This window comes from Lactuca virosa, chromosome 4, assembly GCF_052849685.1.
Source record: "Lactuca virosa cultivar CGN04683 chromosome 4, Lactuca_virosa_CGN04683_v6, whole genome shotgun sequence".
In the NCBI taxonomy this organism is placed as follows: Eukaryota; Viridiplantae; Streptophyta; class Magnoliopsida; order Asterales; family Asteraceae; genus Lactuca; species Lactuca virosa.
In genome coordinates, this window is record NC_136429.1 from 82,956,418 (window position 1) to 82,974,752 (window position 18,335).

General features: G+C 30.3%; 2 protein-coding genes across 2 annotated transcripts; one reads left to right on the forward strand and one right to left on the reverse strand.

The window, feature by feature from the left end:
* Nucleotides 1-13,938: 13,938 nt before the first annotated feature.
* LOC145105881 (proteasome subunit beta type-1) lies at nucleotides 13,939-15,546 on the forward strand. Its single transcript, XM_079042960.1, has 6 exons — nucleotides 13,939-14,131; nucleotides 14,236-14,343; nucleotides 14,571-14,652; nucleotides 14,750-15,022; nucleotides 15,099-15,185; nucleotides 15,342-15,546. Exons 1-6 carry the CDS (start codon nucleotides 14,085-14,087, stop codon nucleotides 15,414-15,416), a joined length of 672 nt encoding a protein of 223 aa, XP_078899086.1. The 5' UTR covers nucleotides 13,939-14,084; the 3' UTR covers nucleotides 15,417-15,546.
* A 461-nt stretch (nucleotides 15,547-16,007) lies between these two features.
* Nucleotides 16,008-17,836, reverse strand: LOC145109854 (DUF1499 family protein). The gene is made up of 7 exons (XM_079046982.1): nucleotides 17,570-17,836; nucleotides 17,423-17,479; nucleotides 17,089-17,214; nucleotides 16,895-16,973; nucleotides 16,710-16,802; nucleotides 16,521-16,631; nucleotides 16,008-16,349 (listed from the first exon to the last, which is right to left on the reverse strand). The coding sequence occupies exons 1-7, from the start codon at nucleotides 17,746-17,748 to the stop codon at nucleotides 16,296-16,298; spliced, it is 699 nt and encodes a 232-aa protein (XP_078903108.1). The 5' UTR covers nucleotides 17,749-17,836; the 3' UTR covers nucleotides 16,008-16,295.
* Between the last annotated feature and the right edge of the window lie 499 nt (nucleotides 17,837-18,335).

Consider the following 18,335-nt stretch of genomic DNA (forward strand, 5'->3'; position numbering starts at 1 on the left):
GAACGGTTGATTCAGTGGTATTCAACTGTTGCTCCTAATTTTGAGTAATATATGCAGGCTCGGATCAGAAGATAATGAAACATGGTGAGGATGTTGGAAAAATCACCATGGTTGTTCGAAGGTAATAAGGTTTTAGTTAATTTCTTTTTAACCTTTACTCTTATTAAGAAGGGTAACACGAACTTATACTATTTCATCAATAAGTCCAATTTTATTGTGGAAAGTGCTCACATGTCAACAGTAAAATGCTCTTTACTTCCTGTATTCTTGTGTAATCTAATCTAAAGATGGTGTTTCATGCAGGTGAAATGCTTGACAATTCGAAGGCAAACTATAAGTCACTTCAAGTTGCCTGAGCAATTCATACATGTTTTCAAAGATTGTTTATCTGTTAAGAGGTTATTACTTTTCATCCTTAATCAAAATGTATTCAATCTCATAATGTAGTTGTGTTTCGGTATCTTTCAAGGATTGATTTTGAGGATGAGAATTTATTTTTTATATTTTCTAGGAATGAATTTGTGGATCTTAATGATTTGGGAAATGAGTCCATTGTTGAGGTATTATCCTTACTTTATGGTCATGTGTCTGAATCGAAAGTGAAATTTATAGAAAGAAAATTCAGTGATAATAAATTATATTATATGCATAATTGCAGCTAAGAGTGAGAGGATAATTTATTTCATATTTTAGGATTGATTTTGAGGATGAGATTTTTTTTGTATTTTTTTTGTTATAGATTAGTGCTTTGATATGGTTGAATGCCCGGAAAAACTTATCATGTAGCTCGTGGATTAAAACATAAAAAACGACTTAGTCCATTTATTTATTTAATTATTCAATGCTTGTTGCTACTTTTATACTGTTCAACCAAAAGACGGAAAAATATAATTTGCATTGTGATTTGTTGTGATTTATATTCTGATATCGGTGTGCATACAGGTGATGGTAGCAGAAAATTAAAAAAAAAGTTTTTTTTTCTCATGCGTTGTTACCATTTGATTTTAGGAACATAGGAAAACAAAGATATTTTGATTGGTTAGATAATCTTGATTATCAGGTCATTCATATTTATTAAATCTCACTTGATCAATACCGAAGTTAATTGATTGGCTTCATAATCTTGATTATCTGGTTTATTCACGTTGATTAAATCCCATTTTCTTTATTAGCGTTTGAAGATTTTTGGTTAATTATCATTATTAGGGATAAATATACTCTGGGGAATCATTCATTAAAGTTGTCTAGGTTGTTGTAAGGTTTATCATTCAAATCAATGTTTTGACTTTATTCATTTGTTCATTGGTTGAAGGAAGAGTACCTACTGCCATTAAGTAAACCCATTCCCTTTTTATTATAGTGTCATATTTTCAATTTAATGAAATTTAAGTATCTTTGTATTAATGCAAACAATAGTCATGTGCATTCGTTTATTTGTTTATTATAATGTCAAATTATCATATTTATTTCACTATGTTACCTCTTTTTGTTTGATGGATTTTTAATTGGATGACACCTGTAAAAAACATAAACTTCTGAATGAATTGTCTTTGACAAAAAACATAATCATACTTTTATAAAAAAATTATCAAAATTTTAAACCCATTGAAGTTCACAATATAATTTTCTCAATAGAGTATTTCATTCTCTTTGTATAAACTTGACTTCGTCCCTCAGATTCTTCTCAATTGCTTCATCTTCCCATTGCAACAAACCTCTCTTCTTTTAGTTGAACGAGTTTTGGTCTTCAAATAGGTAATCATCAATCATAATTTATAAGTTCTTTGATTATAACGAAGAAAAATTAAATATTTGTTGGATTTTTGCTCTCACCAACCAAATTAAATGTATGAGTGACTAATGTAAGAAAGATTTATACCTTTAACATGTCGAATCCTATTTTTTGAATGTTTTCACCACCAATTATAGTTCAAACTTTAGTTTTCGACACTTTTTTCGTTTATTTCCCCTTTGTTGTAATCAAAATGGAAATGTGAATGTTATTGGGATAGGCTAACAATCGGATTTAGTTTTGAAAGTATTCACCATCGATTTTTTGCACGAACTTGTGTCGCAAATGATTTCTCAGTGTTTTCTTTATTGTTATGACATATGTAATGTAATACACTTTCTTTTTCCATTCATCTATTGAATGAATAAATTTTATTGTTTATTAATTTGATTATCTTTCATATCAAATAAACAATATCAAATATGTTCAATGTTTTTTGAACATCCTTGTATATATTTTCTAATTCAACTGTTAATTACTTTATTGTTTAGTTTTATTTTATTTGTTGTTTTGCTATGTCTTTAATTGTGATATCATCTTCAATTGAAAATAATTCTGCAAATTACACATAGCAAAAGTTGTACTTGCAATCTTACAACCTTATTTATGTTGGTTTTTTTTGTTTGTGTAATTCAAAAAGAAAATAGTAATCCTTACAAACTTATACACAAACTTCTAAATTTAATAATTTTTATAAATCTTTGCTTTTTCATTACCATTTTAAATTATCAATAGTTTTTTTCTTCCATATCCGTGGTTTCCACGGGTTTTAATCTAATATATATATATATATATATATATATATATATATATATATATATATATATATATAATGTAATTTTCTAAGCTTTGCGTATTATCAATCAAGAAGACAAGAAGTGTTTCTCATATATTATTACTCTTGTTTTACTTTTCTGTTTTTGTTTATACTTCGGTTGTTTTGCACTCCGTTTCTTTTTAATCTATTCTGCAACTACTAGCCATATTTTTACAAGACATTCCCTCATCAAAACTAAACTCTGGGTTTGGATTCAATTATACCAAAACAAAACTCATGTTCACTCCTATTTTATTTGGACTTTCGGGCTAGCCTTTGGCGCTACCCTTACTATGTATATTTTGTTAAAACTAATAAAAATCTTAGAAATTCGTAAATAATATATCTCAAATCTTGTTTTATCATATACGTGTGTACAATTAAATTTTGTCAATTTTGGTCATTGGTTTCGTTCCATCCTAATTACCAATTAGAACACCCTCGAGCTTTATTTGGACTTTCGGGCTAGCCTTTGGCGCTACCCTTACTATGTACATTTTGTTAAAACTTAAAACTAAGAAAAATCTTAGAAATTCGTAAATAATATATCTCGAATCTTGTTTTATCATATACGTGTGTACAATTAAATTTTGTCAATTTTGGTCATTGGTTTCGTTCCATCCTAATTACTAGTTAGAACACCCCCAAGCTTTTCAATAAAAACCAAGAAGTTTAAAAAATATGAAATATCCTGTTGGGTTAATCTGATATTTTGAGTACATGATTTTTTTATGGAAACTTTCAGAATTTGAGTTAGATTAGGATGTTATCTCTTTTAGATAAAGTAACATAAAGAGACTTCGTATTATTGATTAATATAATGTGTAAAATAATAAAACGAAATGTATGATTATTTATAATTGTTGAAGGACCTTTTTGTAGACAATATTTTTTGTTTTATTGGTTGAACGACCTTCCTCATCACATATGAGTACCTTCAAGCTTTTTTTACTTGTCACGTGAGAAACAACTACATATAACTGACCATGAGTGAAGAATAATATATATCAAACACTCAATACGATTATGGATGGAATAAACGCAGTATACAAGAATAGATTTGTGATGTCAGACAGTGGTGTGGGACAATAGTATATATCAAACACTTAATACGAAATTTAAAGCTTTTATTATGTTAACATATTCAAACCATGTATACTTATACAAATTTAAGGAAAATATAAAGATAATACGGAATTTAAGGGAAAAATGAGTTATACAAATCGAACATTATAGACATTTAAGCACTGAAAATATAAAGATAATATATAAATATGAATTTTACCATTTGTGATGTCAAGCAGTGGTGTGGTTGGAGAAGAGTTAATGGGTAAAACATTACTAACAGAACTTTTAGGTTTTTTCTTTCTCGAAACATATGAAATGTCACTCATTTCAATATGCTTATTTTGGTTTGCGTTCTTGGTTAAAGACGTGTGACTCAACCAAGTCCTTTTGACTCTTTTTTTGTATGCAACCTAATATTGGGCAGGGATTCGTAAAGAAAAAAAAACATGAATTGATTTAACAAAAGAAAATGAATTGGTTTAATGAATAAGAATTAATGAACTTTTTTGCAAATAGTTAAAGGTTTACAGTGACTCAACCAACTCAACAATTTACAGCCATGTGTTTTATTTGAATTGCAAAAGAGTTCAAAGTAATTAAGTCAAGATCAAAAGACAAACAGAGGTCGCCTTTTTAGATGACTAAACATACAAAGTAGATTATTTAGCTTAGAAGTGTTATATTTGATAATAACATATAAATGATGCTTTTGATATAGGACATGGAATCAAGTGTTGCAATTTTCATTCCTATCAAAATATAGCCAAGGACACATTATAATACAATGTATAAAAGAAACTTATTATTATTATTATTATTATTATTATTATATATATATATATATATATATATATCGTATTAACATTTTACTTGGGTCAAAATGGTAATAAGAAATCTAAAACATACTACTATTACATTTTATTTTTGATAAATATATAAAATATATAGCTTTTATATAAATAAACTTGGGTAAATATCTTATTTTATACAAAAGTTTTATAGCCTAACATGGTTTAACAATTTATAAAAAAAAAAATAGTTGGTAAAAGTTGAACTCTTAGTTTAAACACACATTTTTTTTCGTACTTACTCTGCAACGCCTTCCTGTATAAATTGAATTAATATTATATTATTTAATATATATGCAATTAAATCAGTATTCACAGATCCTTTGTGTTTGACGTTTCTGATATTTGAAGCGCCGCCTATAACCACACCATTAGAATTTGCATCAAATTTATATTTAAGTTAAAATGCAAATACCTCTCGAAAGTTAACCTATAATGATAACATATTTTTAATTTACCCACAAAAAATAGACTTATATTTTGTACAAAAACAACAATGTACTTACATTTTGAAAACAAACTCAAAGTAAGTTGTTATGACGGAAAACAAATGATTGTATTAAGCCATTGCACTTTCACTTTTTAGTATGAAGACATATTTCAAAAAATTATCCAGTTATATCAAAGACGAAGATAAACACACACGCACACACAAAGAATGAAGCAATGTAAAATGCTTTTGTAACTAAATTGTATATTCAACCAAAGCTAAAGCAATCATTTGATAGAGCATTCAATAACCATTAAAATCCCCCATGTGACCATGTCATTCGTAAGATAGGAAGTTGCAATTAATTTACTAAAAAAAAGTCAAAACATAAAAAAATGATGATCTTTTTATGCCGACATTTGTATTCATGGTGGAAAAGTAGTTAATAGTTTAAATTGTAATATTGTTTTTGAAAAATTATTTGATGAAAGTGATGTAAATTAATAGAGAGATCACAGTGAGAGATTTACGTTCATATAATGTTTAATAGTGAGAAATTTTCATGCCGACATTTGTATTCATTGATTCAAGTTTTCTTGGTTTCTAGAAGGAATCCTTTTTTTTAATGTTAATAGTTAACATTCAGATTTATGTTCATATAATGATTTTCTGAAAATATAATCACGATTTAACCTAATGAATCAATTCAACTATAATAACAATAATGAATAAAAAAACATAACGAAGCAAAAAGAAAAAAAAATAGTTCAAAAAACATATTGAAAACACAATTCGATACATGATTCCATATAGTTGATTCATACTATAACAACAAAAAGAATGCAATGGAGAGGATAATGAAACTTGTTGTAGATGATGGAAGATGGAAGCCGACAGCAGGACGTCGACATAAAGGTTGAAGAAAGATTTTTTTTTTATGCTCTGTATGATACGTGATATTATGTAGGGTTAATAATGATAGAACGCATACCCTATTAATATAGGGATGTATCAAAGTAAATTAGGTAGGAAACATATATTTTGAATAATTAAATGAATGCAAGGATTAAAAAATCGATCCAAAAATAATCAGAATCATACCAACGTTAATAAGATATTTAGAAGATTTTCATTTAAATAAATAAAGATCATATAATACCAAATTTAATTAGAGTCTTCAAATTTTTTTGAATTATAATTATAATCAGAGAATATTTTGGAATTACAATTACAAGCTTAAAATATTTCGAATTATAATCAATGTTAATAAGATTATATATATATATATATATATATATATATATATATATATATATAAAAACAGTTTGAAAATTAGAATATGCAAATAAATATATTAAAATTTTAAAATTATATAAAAGGGTAAAATTGAAAAAGAAAATACTAAGAACCGAAAAGAAAATCATGAACCATGCTGAGATTTGTACAACTCTTCAACTTCCTACACTGGTCACAACCAATAGACCCGCATTCTCACTGCAAATAACAAATCATAAACTCTTCATTTATTTATTTTTTTATAAAAGTAGTGATTTATTTAGAAGCTAAAAAAAAGTTGAGATTTGTCAACTTACATAGATACAGAAGATCCAGTTTCTGTTCCAAACAAGTCAGACAACAAAATGCCAATTCCCTAACAACAAAAGAAAAGACAAACATAGTTGTCTTTTTTTATTTTTGTAAAAAACATTTAATTATCTTTAACTAAAAGTTCAAAAGAATTATAATAATCTGACATCCAACACCACGACTTAAAATAGATGGAGGCAAAGGAGTGACACTTGCATACCATGAAACCGCAATGAATCCACCAGTTGATTGAATCAAATAATTGAAACATGTAAATAATATTAATTTTGACTTTTTAATAATATTAGCGAAAAGGAAAAAAAACAAAAACGGTCAAACGGTCAAAAAGTTTAGATGCGCCAATCGTGCGAACTAATTTTGGTATTTGGACACAAATAGCATTCACAAAAAGACACTAAATTAGAAATTGCAATGTAGTTTCATTTATTTTTGTAGCTTTTAAATAACATAAAATAAAACAACTCATGCAGAAAAGAACAAACTTCTCAAACCTGCTTTGCTGCTTTTGACATCTTTTTGTAAACAATCAACAGCCGACGAAAAAGAGAATGTTTATGTAACTCAAAAAGATGAAAAATAATTAATATCTTAAAAAAAAACAAATACAGTGATGAAACTAAAATTGTGAGGTCCAGGCCATGTATCACCTCACCAATCTCAAGGAAACGACTACTCTCATTGCATATCATCTGTTATGAAAATTTATGTAAAATTTTAAGTTTATATGCCAAAAATATTTTCAACTATTGTGTGTGACAAAAGTATATGTAAATTTGTATCTCAAGAAGTGCAAATATATGAACCTCTATAATCATGTGACCAGGGTATTGTAGATCTTCAACAATTATGGGGCATACTTTCAGATCACCTCCCAATTCAAATGCCCAGCTTGCCCCATTTTTACCACCTTTTTCTTCGGATGTTATATCATTTGTCTCAATGCTTCCCACTCCCTAAAGATCATCCACCCATTAAGATTGTGTGCATTAAATATTTTATTATGCAACAAGATATGAATAAAAAAATATATGTAAATATTAATAGACTTACCTCTGGTTGAATACACTGTCTCAACTTGCTAGCACAATCACCAACACTTTTTAAAAAAGACATGTGTTTTACTGTTCTGTTCTATCCAGCAGACCATCAATGCTACACTGCAATTCAAAAGAAATTAGGACATGACACAAAAGGGCAATTTAGTAATTTAAAGAAGAAGAAGAACCTTTTATCCATCTAGAACAAGTTCCCGCAAGTCCTTGAGCCGATCCTAAATCAATTTTCAGTCTCGAGGTCTAGCCTTCTGTTTAGCACTTGGTTTCCCCCTTCGTTTATTGACAATTGACGGTTTTGCCCTTCTACTCTTTTGTTCTTCTTCCTCTTTCACTACATCACCTACACCCTCATATGAAATAGCAGAAGTTAAACAACTATCATTATGACTTGTCACCCTACTAAAAACCCCGGGTACTAAATGGTCATTAAATACTGAACTCTCTCCCTCAAGGCCTCCATTTTCATTTATATTTTTCCTTTTTGTCAAAGAAGAAAAATGGCCAAATGAATTACTAAGTGAACTTTCACCACTTGTTTGGATACAAGGATTCATATTTACCAAAAGATTTTCCACACTCTCATTGTAAAAAACCATTCCATTGGTTTTACTTTTACTATCATCACCAATGGAAAGATTTTGGAAAGAATCATCTGCGGGCCCAAGAGCTTTATGCAGCTCACAGTCTTTAGGGAAGCTTAAAAACGAGCCCACAACAATGATTATAAGTCCATTGTGGTTTGACCAGTTGACTTCATCAGAACTCTTGTTGTTCTCCATGAATGATGGGAACTCATTAAAGCTTTTCATAATGAATGATGATGGAAATTGTTGGTTTGTTGAAAAAGTATCAGAATAACTCATGAAATCTTAATGTGTGAAAAATTCGTTTTTGATATAGTTGGACATTTGTGCATCCTCAGGAAGCTTGAAGATTCATTGCAGATTAAATCATTAGATCAAAGTGTATAATAAAGTGCCAGCTGGCAGAAATTAACATGACATGAAGGAATGAAAGCATACATACGTGTTCTGATGACCCGAGTTGTAGAACTCAATGTGGAGTAACAGGCACCAGTAAAATAGTCTGCATGGTAGAAATCAAGAAACTATCAGTAAAAAAAAGTCAAGAATTGAAAACACAATCTAGTCAGTAGTCAATAATGAATACCTTGACACCTGTTGCAAACTGAAATAACCATTCATTTGGATGTTGCTAATGGAAGGGTAAATGGTAAATTACTAAATTTACTTTTGGTAATTCATAACTTGAAGTTTTAAACTCACCTCGGGAACGGGAGTGTTCTATCTCCTGATGATTCTGGATTTGCATAAATCGAGTGAGAGTTCCCTGTATATGCTACATCACCAACAACCCTACAAGTGGTTCACATTAACTTTCATCACTTAAAATGTTTTGACATTTTTCATATAATAAATATTGTGTACTCACATCAAACTGTGCATCAAGATCTGCTTGTCCTTCAATAATTTCAATGAGCTCTTGAACTCTCTCAAATCATTGAAATAATCATCACCATTACCTACAAATGAGCTTCAATTTACAAAAAAAAATGAAACTTTTCCATATCATCTTAAAAATAATCCAAAAATAATAATTTTTTTAAAGGATGATGCTATTAAATAACTTTTTTTGCAAAGTTCAATACTAAAAACATTTTTTCCCCAAAAACTATCATATTAATTACCAACTAATGAACATTTAAAATTATATATTACATAAATGGTCCATTTGTGAAAAAAATTACATAAATGGTCTATATTTATAAAAAATACATAAAAGGTCCATACGTGAAAGAAAATGACAATGTACATTCCATTAACAAAATGTTAAAAAAAAAACAGTCGTCTAAATGAGATCTAATAAACATCATTAATTTCTAACAAAAGAACGAAATACCCTTCAAGCCTCAAACAACATAACCTGCTTCTGTTTCTAGAATTCCATCGAAACCACATGAATATGAAATTTTCTCAACTCAAAGAATTGTTGTTTTTAAAATTATTTCCAACCATATACCAAAAATACCCTTTATTTTTATTCATTTTTTTAACTCTATGTAACCATTTATTCAACCAACTCTTTAATTTAAGATAAACCACAAATATCATTGAAATAACCATCACCATTACCTAAAAATGAGCTATAATTTACAAATCAGTTTTAACAGCTTCTTTCCAAGATAAGTTGATTCTTTTATCTCCAATAAATGATGGTGACTTTGCATGGAGTGGTTGTATTTACAAAACCAAAATATTATCAAATTATTATATATATATATATATATATATATATATATATATATATATATATATATAATGCAAGAAACAACATTGTAGTTTTTATTTAATAAGAAGAAATTAGAACAGTAATATGTGTAAAAAAAACAAATTAGATCTTTAAAAAAACACAATCACATCTATTATTTGAAATGAACAAATTAACTTTTCAGCAGAAAGAGTATCAATGTAGACTGCAGACATTAAATTCTCAAATGGTATGATATTTAATAAGCCAGATGATTATACCTTTGGAGAACTGTTTTGAAGAAATCTTTTGTTGTGCGATTTTCTTCCTCAATGTTGCGATCCAAGCTAAAACCACGATTAGGACTGAAATTTTAAAAAGTTCATTGTTAAGATATTAATCTTAATAATAAATATGAAATATTAAGCTTTACATTGTCAAAAAGTATAAGAACAGAATATAAAAGAAACTTAATATAAAAACAGGAGTGAATTGGAAAACCTTCTGTCAATGATAAAACGTATGACTATGCCTCTTTCTTCAAGCTTCCTTAAAGAATAACCTGTTAAATTCAAATGGCTTTGTAAGTTAATTTATCATTCTTATAATATAAAGATTGTATTTTTATAGGTATTAAGTTAAACATATAGTAACATTGGAAAGGAGAATTTAAATATTATTTTGTCATGAACTGGCCATCAGGCATCCATGATCCTATGAAAGCATTTCTTCTTAATTTGTTACCAAATCCAGTGTAAATGCCAATCACAGCAAGAAATTTTTTGTTAGAAGATGACTTCAATTGGTTACTATGAAAACCTTGACTTTTGGCTAGTGTTATTTCCATCTCGGTTTCCACAATTCTTCTCTCTAAATCCCTGAAAAATACGATTGTGCCCATAAGATAGTTTAACTTTAACTCATCAAATTAATTATAGAACATAATGCAAAAGAGAAATAGGAAGACCCAAAATTTACTTGCATCATAAAACCATTAGCTTGTCTTCAACAGTAAGAATCTTTAGTCTCTGCCATTATTAAAAAACACAAAAACATAGTAAAAATAAGGATAGAAGGTAATCATGGTATATTTTTTAATAAATTGTGTGAATTCATGATGAATTATCAAGAGTCATAAGTTATAAAAACATACGTGGGAAGAATTCTTAAATCAAAGATTAGATAATAATGTTATGTTCTCTGCATCTTGACATCACATGGTAAGATCAAGCATGAACATTTCCCATATCCATTGTCAATTAGTAATTTTTATGTAATTAGAAATCTTTGATTTAAGAGATGGAAAATGAAAAAACATCTGCCACAACTATCATGAAGTAATTTATGTAAGTTCATACCAATCATCAAAGCCCTAAATTTTGATATCAGAAGAAAACAGATGGTACTTGTCTACAAATCATAAAATTATGTAGTTTCAATTCATCTCAATCATCAAGTTAACATAAAAGTCCGTTTCTGAAAACATAATCCAATCAGTAAGCCCTAAATTCAAATTTCAGTGGAGTAAGGTAAAACTGCACTCACAGTTATAGCAAACCTTCAGGAAAGAATACGATCATCATAAAATTCAGAAGCAAACAAAAGGAACATGTCAGAAAACATACTGCAAATTAATAAGATCGTGATTACATGGGAAAGAATTATCTGTGAATTCAACAACGGGGGTTATTCCATCTCTATATCCGATACAAGTAAAGCTTGGAAGTCTGATCAAGGTTAGGAAGGTATAAAACATACTGTAAATTAATAAGATCGTGATTAGATTACCTTAATGTTAAATCCATCTTTTGCATTGGTTTCTAATCGCAATTTTGGGGCCATGTCTGTAGATTAAGGGGTGGTAGATTGTAGGTAAAGATATTCCATCTCTAAGATTTGAAGAAACATTACTTGATTCGATGCCTAAGTCGTTTCTTCAAATCGTGGCTTCAATAGAGCAATGTTTCAAGTTGGATTCGATGTTATTCGATGAAGCGGTTGGTAGATTGAAGGCATATGAGGAGCGTATAAGAGGAACCGAGAAGGTGGAGGACACTCAAGGTGGGTTGTGGTTGGCTAGTGAGGAAAAATCACATGTTTGTAAGCATTGTGGCAATGGACGTTCAAATCGGGATGACTTTGGACGTGGTCAGGGAAGAGGTCGGGGGTCCGGGAGAAGTCGAGATGGTAATGAACGTGTCCGGGATAAAATTCACGTTATATGTTACAAATGTGGTGAGCTTGGTCACTATAAAAACGAGTGTCCTAAATGGGAAAAAAAAGGAAGAAGCAGGTCTAATCGAAGAGGAACCGACAATGTTTTGAACGAGTGGTATGACCAACCCGATTAAGGGGTGATTGTTGGGTTAATCGAATATTTTGAGTACATGGTTTTTTTATGAAACACATGGAAACGAATCATTTTAGATAACAAACTTTGATGTTTTTCACGTCTGTTTATATTTCCTTGAATAAAAACACATGGTAAATGTTATGCAATTTTCAAAGCATTTGTATTCATCTAAAATATATTTTTTTATCGGTATTATACTTTATTTTCTTTTTGATGTACGTGGATTGATATAAAACTTACGGCAGTGGCGGAATACCATTCTTATTTTTAAATTTTTTGAATTTTATAACAATGAACTTTCAGTTTTTATAATTTTATAGCAACGTACTTTCAGTTTTTCAACCATTCATGGTCAAAATACCATGCAACACCCAAATATAGAGGATTTTGGTTCCGCTAAGGTTAAAATTAAAATGGAATTGTGTGAAAGAATTTTTCAAATAGATGGAGTCAACTTACAATGAAATGTGTTTGAAATTTTATCTTACGCAATAATACTTTATATTCACTTCATATTTGGATTTGAAAGTCCTACAACTAATTCTGCTGAGAGACACACACATGTAAACATATTAGGAAACACTTTATTCGGTACAATGATGTCATTTACATTATCCAAGAAAGTTTGTTTAATATAACTAATTATAGAAGATCAAGTGTTGCCTCAAATGAAATTCAAGTGTTTTCTTGTATTGAATATTTTAAGCGAAAGAGTCAACTGCCACAAATTCTTTTTATAATTAATTCATGTAATTTTTATTTGGACTACGAAATGTTCAAGGAGAATCTTAGTCCGCTGCCAAATAGCAAGCAAAAAAAACAATAAGAAATGAAGTTCATTTAGGCATTCCATGAAACACTTGATATGCACAAATTTAGTAAAAATCAAAGTTACTTGTTACTAGTATTGGAAATCGGATGGCAAAGAAAATAAAACACAAAAAAAAAAAAACAAGTACATACCTTTCAATTAATTTTCAATTCAGCTTTTTGTTGTCATTTATATGGATCGATTTAAGATTATTAGGTTCCTTGTACCAATTTCTCAATGGACACATTCTTGAATCTCTCCAAATTCATATTTGAAGTAGCATCATACATTATAAAGGAGTATCATCCCGTATAGCATCAGCCAAAAAAATTGTAGTTCTTGAACAAATCCAACGGGTAGCACGGGCTACCCCTAGCTCTATGCTAGTTCCGCCACTAACTTATGGTTATATGTTTTTTAATTTATTTTGATTGATTTACAACTTGTATTTATGTGAATCGAGATCGAACGGTTGAACACTCCCCTTTTCATAGATATTGATTTTATTAAGCAATAATAATAATGTCAGAAATTTTAATGTAGTATACACAATAATTAGAATTTTTTATAGACTCTGGAACCAGTCACCATACAGGTTCAACTTAAAAAACCGGTTTTTAAAACATTTAAAATCTTCAATAAAGTCTTAATATTTTGGTTCTGTTTACGTTTTATTCCAACTTTTATTTTTTGAAAAAAAAAAGTTACAAATATTTTATATTTTTAAAAAATATTTATTTTTTTTAAACAGAAAATGACAGATTATCTTATAAAATTAGATAATCATGATTTTTTTTATTCAAAATAAATATTTAAAATTAAACGGTAAACTTTATCGACATTTGAAATAAATAAATAAATAACTAGTTTTTTCGTTTTCTTGATAGAAAAGACAACAGTCACAGAACACAAATGCTAAAAAAAAAAAAAAAAGTTTCTGTTTCAAGAAAAAGAAGCATACTTCATTCTTCTCCCACAACGCACATATTCACGTAAACGCAGCGACTTTGATCTGAAATCCGATCATCATAATCATGCCGAAGGAACAAGCAAACTGGTCTCCCTACGACAACAATGGAGGGTATCCTCATTATGCCCTAAATTATCTCCCTTTCTCTCCATAAATGTATCAATTTCTCAATGTCTAATGATCCCTTTTTGGTATGCATCTATGAAAATGTGCAGAACTTGTGTCGCGATTGCCGGTGCGGATTACTGTGTGATTGCAGCCGATACTCGAATGTCCACTGGCTACAGTATTCTCACCCGAGAGTACTCCAAAATCTGTAAATTGTACGACCATTTACGTTCCAATTTTGTGTTTAATCAACTAATAAGCTTATATGTACTTGTCATTTGAATTTCGTTTCAACTGGTATGCTGAATATCCAAATCCCTGTGTTGATTAATTGTTAATTCGTGGTAGTTTGATCCACGTTAGGGCTTTAGGGTTATCAGAGATTTACACAATCAACTCCTTTCTCAAAGAAAATCATCATTGTTTGATCCTTTATTTTCAGAGCGGACAAAAGCTTCATGGCTTCTTCAGGATTTCAAGCCGATGTGAAAGCATTGCAGAAGGTCCTGGCTTCTAGACACTCTGTAAGTACTTTGTCTGGATAAAGTGCTGAATGAATAAATTTTATTTCATTAAGTCAAAAAAGAAACATCACTTTTATATGTTTTTTATCTTCAACAGATCTATCAGCATCAGCACAACAAACAGATGAGTTGTCCTGCAATGGCGCAGCTTTTATCAAACACTCTTTACTACAAACGCTTCTTTCCATACTACGCATTCAATGTTTTAGGTGGACTTGATATTGAAGGAAAAGGTTGTGTGTTCACATATGATGCTGTTGGATCTTATGAAAGAGTTGGATACAGTGCTCAAGGTTCTGGTGCTACACTTATTACTCCCTTTTTGGATAACCAACTTAAATCCCCTAGCCCTCTTCTGTTGCCAGCAAAGGTTTGGATCGAGCTTTCATACATTTTTTAGTTTTATATAAGTTTATGTGTTTGTCTATGATTGTTGTTTTCTGCAGGATGCTGTTACACCACTTTCTGAAGCTGAAGCTATTGATTTGGTGAAGACTTGTTTTGCATCAGCAACAGAAAGAGATATATACACTGTAAGTTTCTACACCAGATAAATGATGCCTAAGAAAGATTTGTAGGATATAATAGGGAAAGTTTCGTTAAGTGAAAAAGAAACACTTATCTATATAGCTTAACAGATGAAAGTTTTTTTTGTATCTTATAGCTTCTTTCTTATGCACATTATACAGGGAGACAAGGTCGAAATCGTAATTTTGAATGCTGATGGCATTCGTCGTGAATACGAGGAACTTCGCAGAGATTAGTCCTTCCACGAAATTTGGCTCTTGTGATCAAATCATGTTTGATGGTGTTTCATACCTGAGTTCTTGTACTTTACTCTTGATGTTGAATCACTTAAGTTTGCAATCACATAAAACTTGTGTTTTTGCCTTCTTGTCTTTCTTGAAAAGTAAACCATTTTTTATTTTATTTTTTCTGGCTTTTGAGATGCAACCATTTTTCTGGCTTTTGAAAAGTAAACACAAGTTTTATGCATCAGCCTTTTCAAGAAAATGAATAATCATGTCTTGCTATGTTGTTGACAGCTTTGTGTTTTTCCTATATGTTATGGAAAGAGAACACATAGGGGAATACAGTTTCTTTTACTCCACGCTTTGACTGGCAAGCATTGTGTTTGTTAAATGTGGGCCAGGCCCAAAACATCTAATTTGGTCAGGTCAATGGTTGTCCAACAAAAGCCCAGTCCATATGGTTTGATTTTTTTTTTAACAACATATAATTTTTTAGCATTGTAGATTATAGGTTGAAAATTTATTACAAGACTTGATAATATATTATACTAGTATAGATTGCTTTTAAAAATAGTAGAAATAAAAATTGATTTTGAGATGCAGTTTATAAATATAGATGTTGATTTATCAGGATAAGTAGCCATGATTTTCCAATCATAAAAGGATTGGGTATTCAGATTTGGGTCAAACATGACATACGAAAACAAGCCCTCATTTTTCAATCTACCTAACCTAACAACAGCAAAAAGTCCTTAAATGTTATTATTTGAAAACAAAAACTATAAAATTAAAATAAGGGAGCTCCACATAATCAAGTTCAATGTTAACATTTTCATGTTTGTAGTCATATATCATCTTCATGGAGCTTGCTTTGCAGCAACTGAAGCCTTATTAAAAGTCATCTTCAGAAGCCCATCCCTTTTTCTCTAAAGCCAATCTCAATGCCTACAAAAACAAATATCAACTTAAAATCATGTAATCGCTTCTTTATGCACTTGTAGATAAAGATTGCAACAACCAATTCTGCAAAAGTGTTCCTAATATGTGATCATATTGTTGCATAGGGGTTTGTTTGTTAATACACAAATTCAGTATCAAATGGAGGCTTATTATTACCTTGACTCTCTTTTTGTTGGCATCAGAACCAAATCCGAAACGTGAAGCTGATCGGTATTGCACAACTGGTTTCTTCCCAGGAGGAAACCAAAACTCAACATCATCCACAAACTGGCACATGTAACACAAAACCAACTCAACACCATCATTTCAAAAGAATAAAACACATTTGTTTTTTCTTAAACTTACCCCTAAAATCGGGCTTTCATACTCCACTCTTATATAATCATCTTTCTTCTCTACTACCCTTGGTGTGAAATTGTCCGGTTTTGTTGATTTTATCTGTGATAATACCATACAAACAATCTAACACACTTGAAATTTGAAGAAAAATGGGGTTGTAAGTTGTAACACTTGAAAACTAATTGTCTAACCACATCTAGAAGCTCCTCCGTGGCCACTTCTTTGCTCACAGGTTTCTTACTTCCACGCCCTTCGTTTGGATTATAGTTCCTGCAGAAAGCATAGTTTATGAACATTTTAATATAGTTAAAGATTTCTCCTCATAAATTTTAATTGATATTCAAAGTCAATGTATGACAACTTGAATGGTAACAAATGATCTTACCAAGGTGGTGCATAGTGGACAAGGTCACTGATATTCTCAGAAGTTGAAATGCAATTGTTAGTTGCAGGGCATAAAGCTAAAGCAGGCGGATTCTTCTGCACGCCAAGATAATTGGGTTTATTTCCACTGCAGCAAACACAAATAAACTCAAAATTTCTCAATTCTAATTCTTTTTCATTTTTGCAATAGCTCATGAAGTTGAAAGCCCAAATGATTTCAAAACTCCGAGGGTTTCTCGCATTTTCCATAACCACAAGCACAGCTAATGAAAATCTAATTCAGTCAAAATATCAAGCATTTAATATCAGAACAATGATTTTTCCACAATAGGTACCTAAAGTGAAAAATAGCACCAAGAACTGCAATTTCGCTGCTCCTCAATATAACCTCCCTGAAAAGTGAAAACACCACGCGTTTGGATAAACTAATCCAGAAATTCATCAGCATTCTTAGATTGATGTGAACGAAAGAGATGGGTTACCTTCGAGTTACTTGTTCTTCTTGGTCGTCGGAGTTATTGTTCTTCGAAGATGATATGAACCGACGAGACCAATTGATTCTACTTTTTATGACATTTACTTTACCTTTTGGATGAATTGAGCTATTGTTGTTGTACAAATGCTTATAGATGCTTGGTGATGATGGTGTCATAGACGCCATTGCTGCGAGTTTCAGAATTGGTTCAGTGACGTGTGTGAACCGGAGATGAAGGGAAGCGATTAATTACTTTGTTACGAATCCGGCTTATTTCACATGTTCATCGGATACGTTTACTATAAGTACTCTACGCTTATTGATTTGTACATTACAACTTTTTTTTTTTTCATAAATCGGTGTAAAAGTATCTGAGAGTTGATACACAGAATTATTACTACACCCCTTGGTATCAAACAAAATACAAATTTAACCCTTCAGATAAATTAGTTAATATGTCTAAAACTATGATTTTTGAGCATGTGTAACTAAAATATACTTTTACAAACCACAAGGCACAAGATGTGTTGGGAAATTTAGGGTTTGTGGTGGAGATATGGATACCAACTTGGATTGTGATATCACTTTCCGAATTGATATTTCTACCCTATGCCTGGGTTACAAGAAATTCAGCCTAGGATAATCCAAGTGGACACTTACGTTTCTAGGCACAGAAGACGTAAGCCAATATGCTAGAGGATTCTGTGAAAATATGATAAAACGAGAGCTTAAGATCGTAACCCTCTTCTGTAGAGGAAGAGCTGTTTATATAT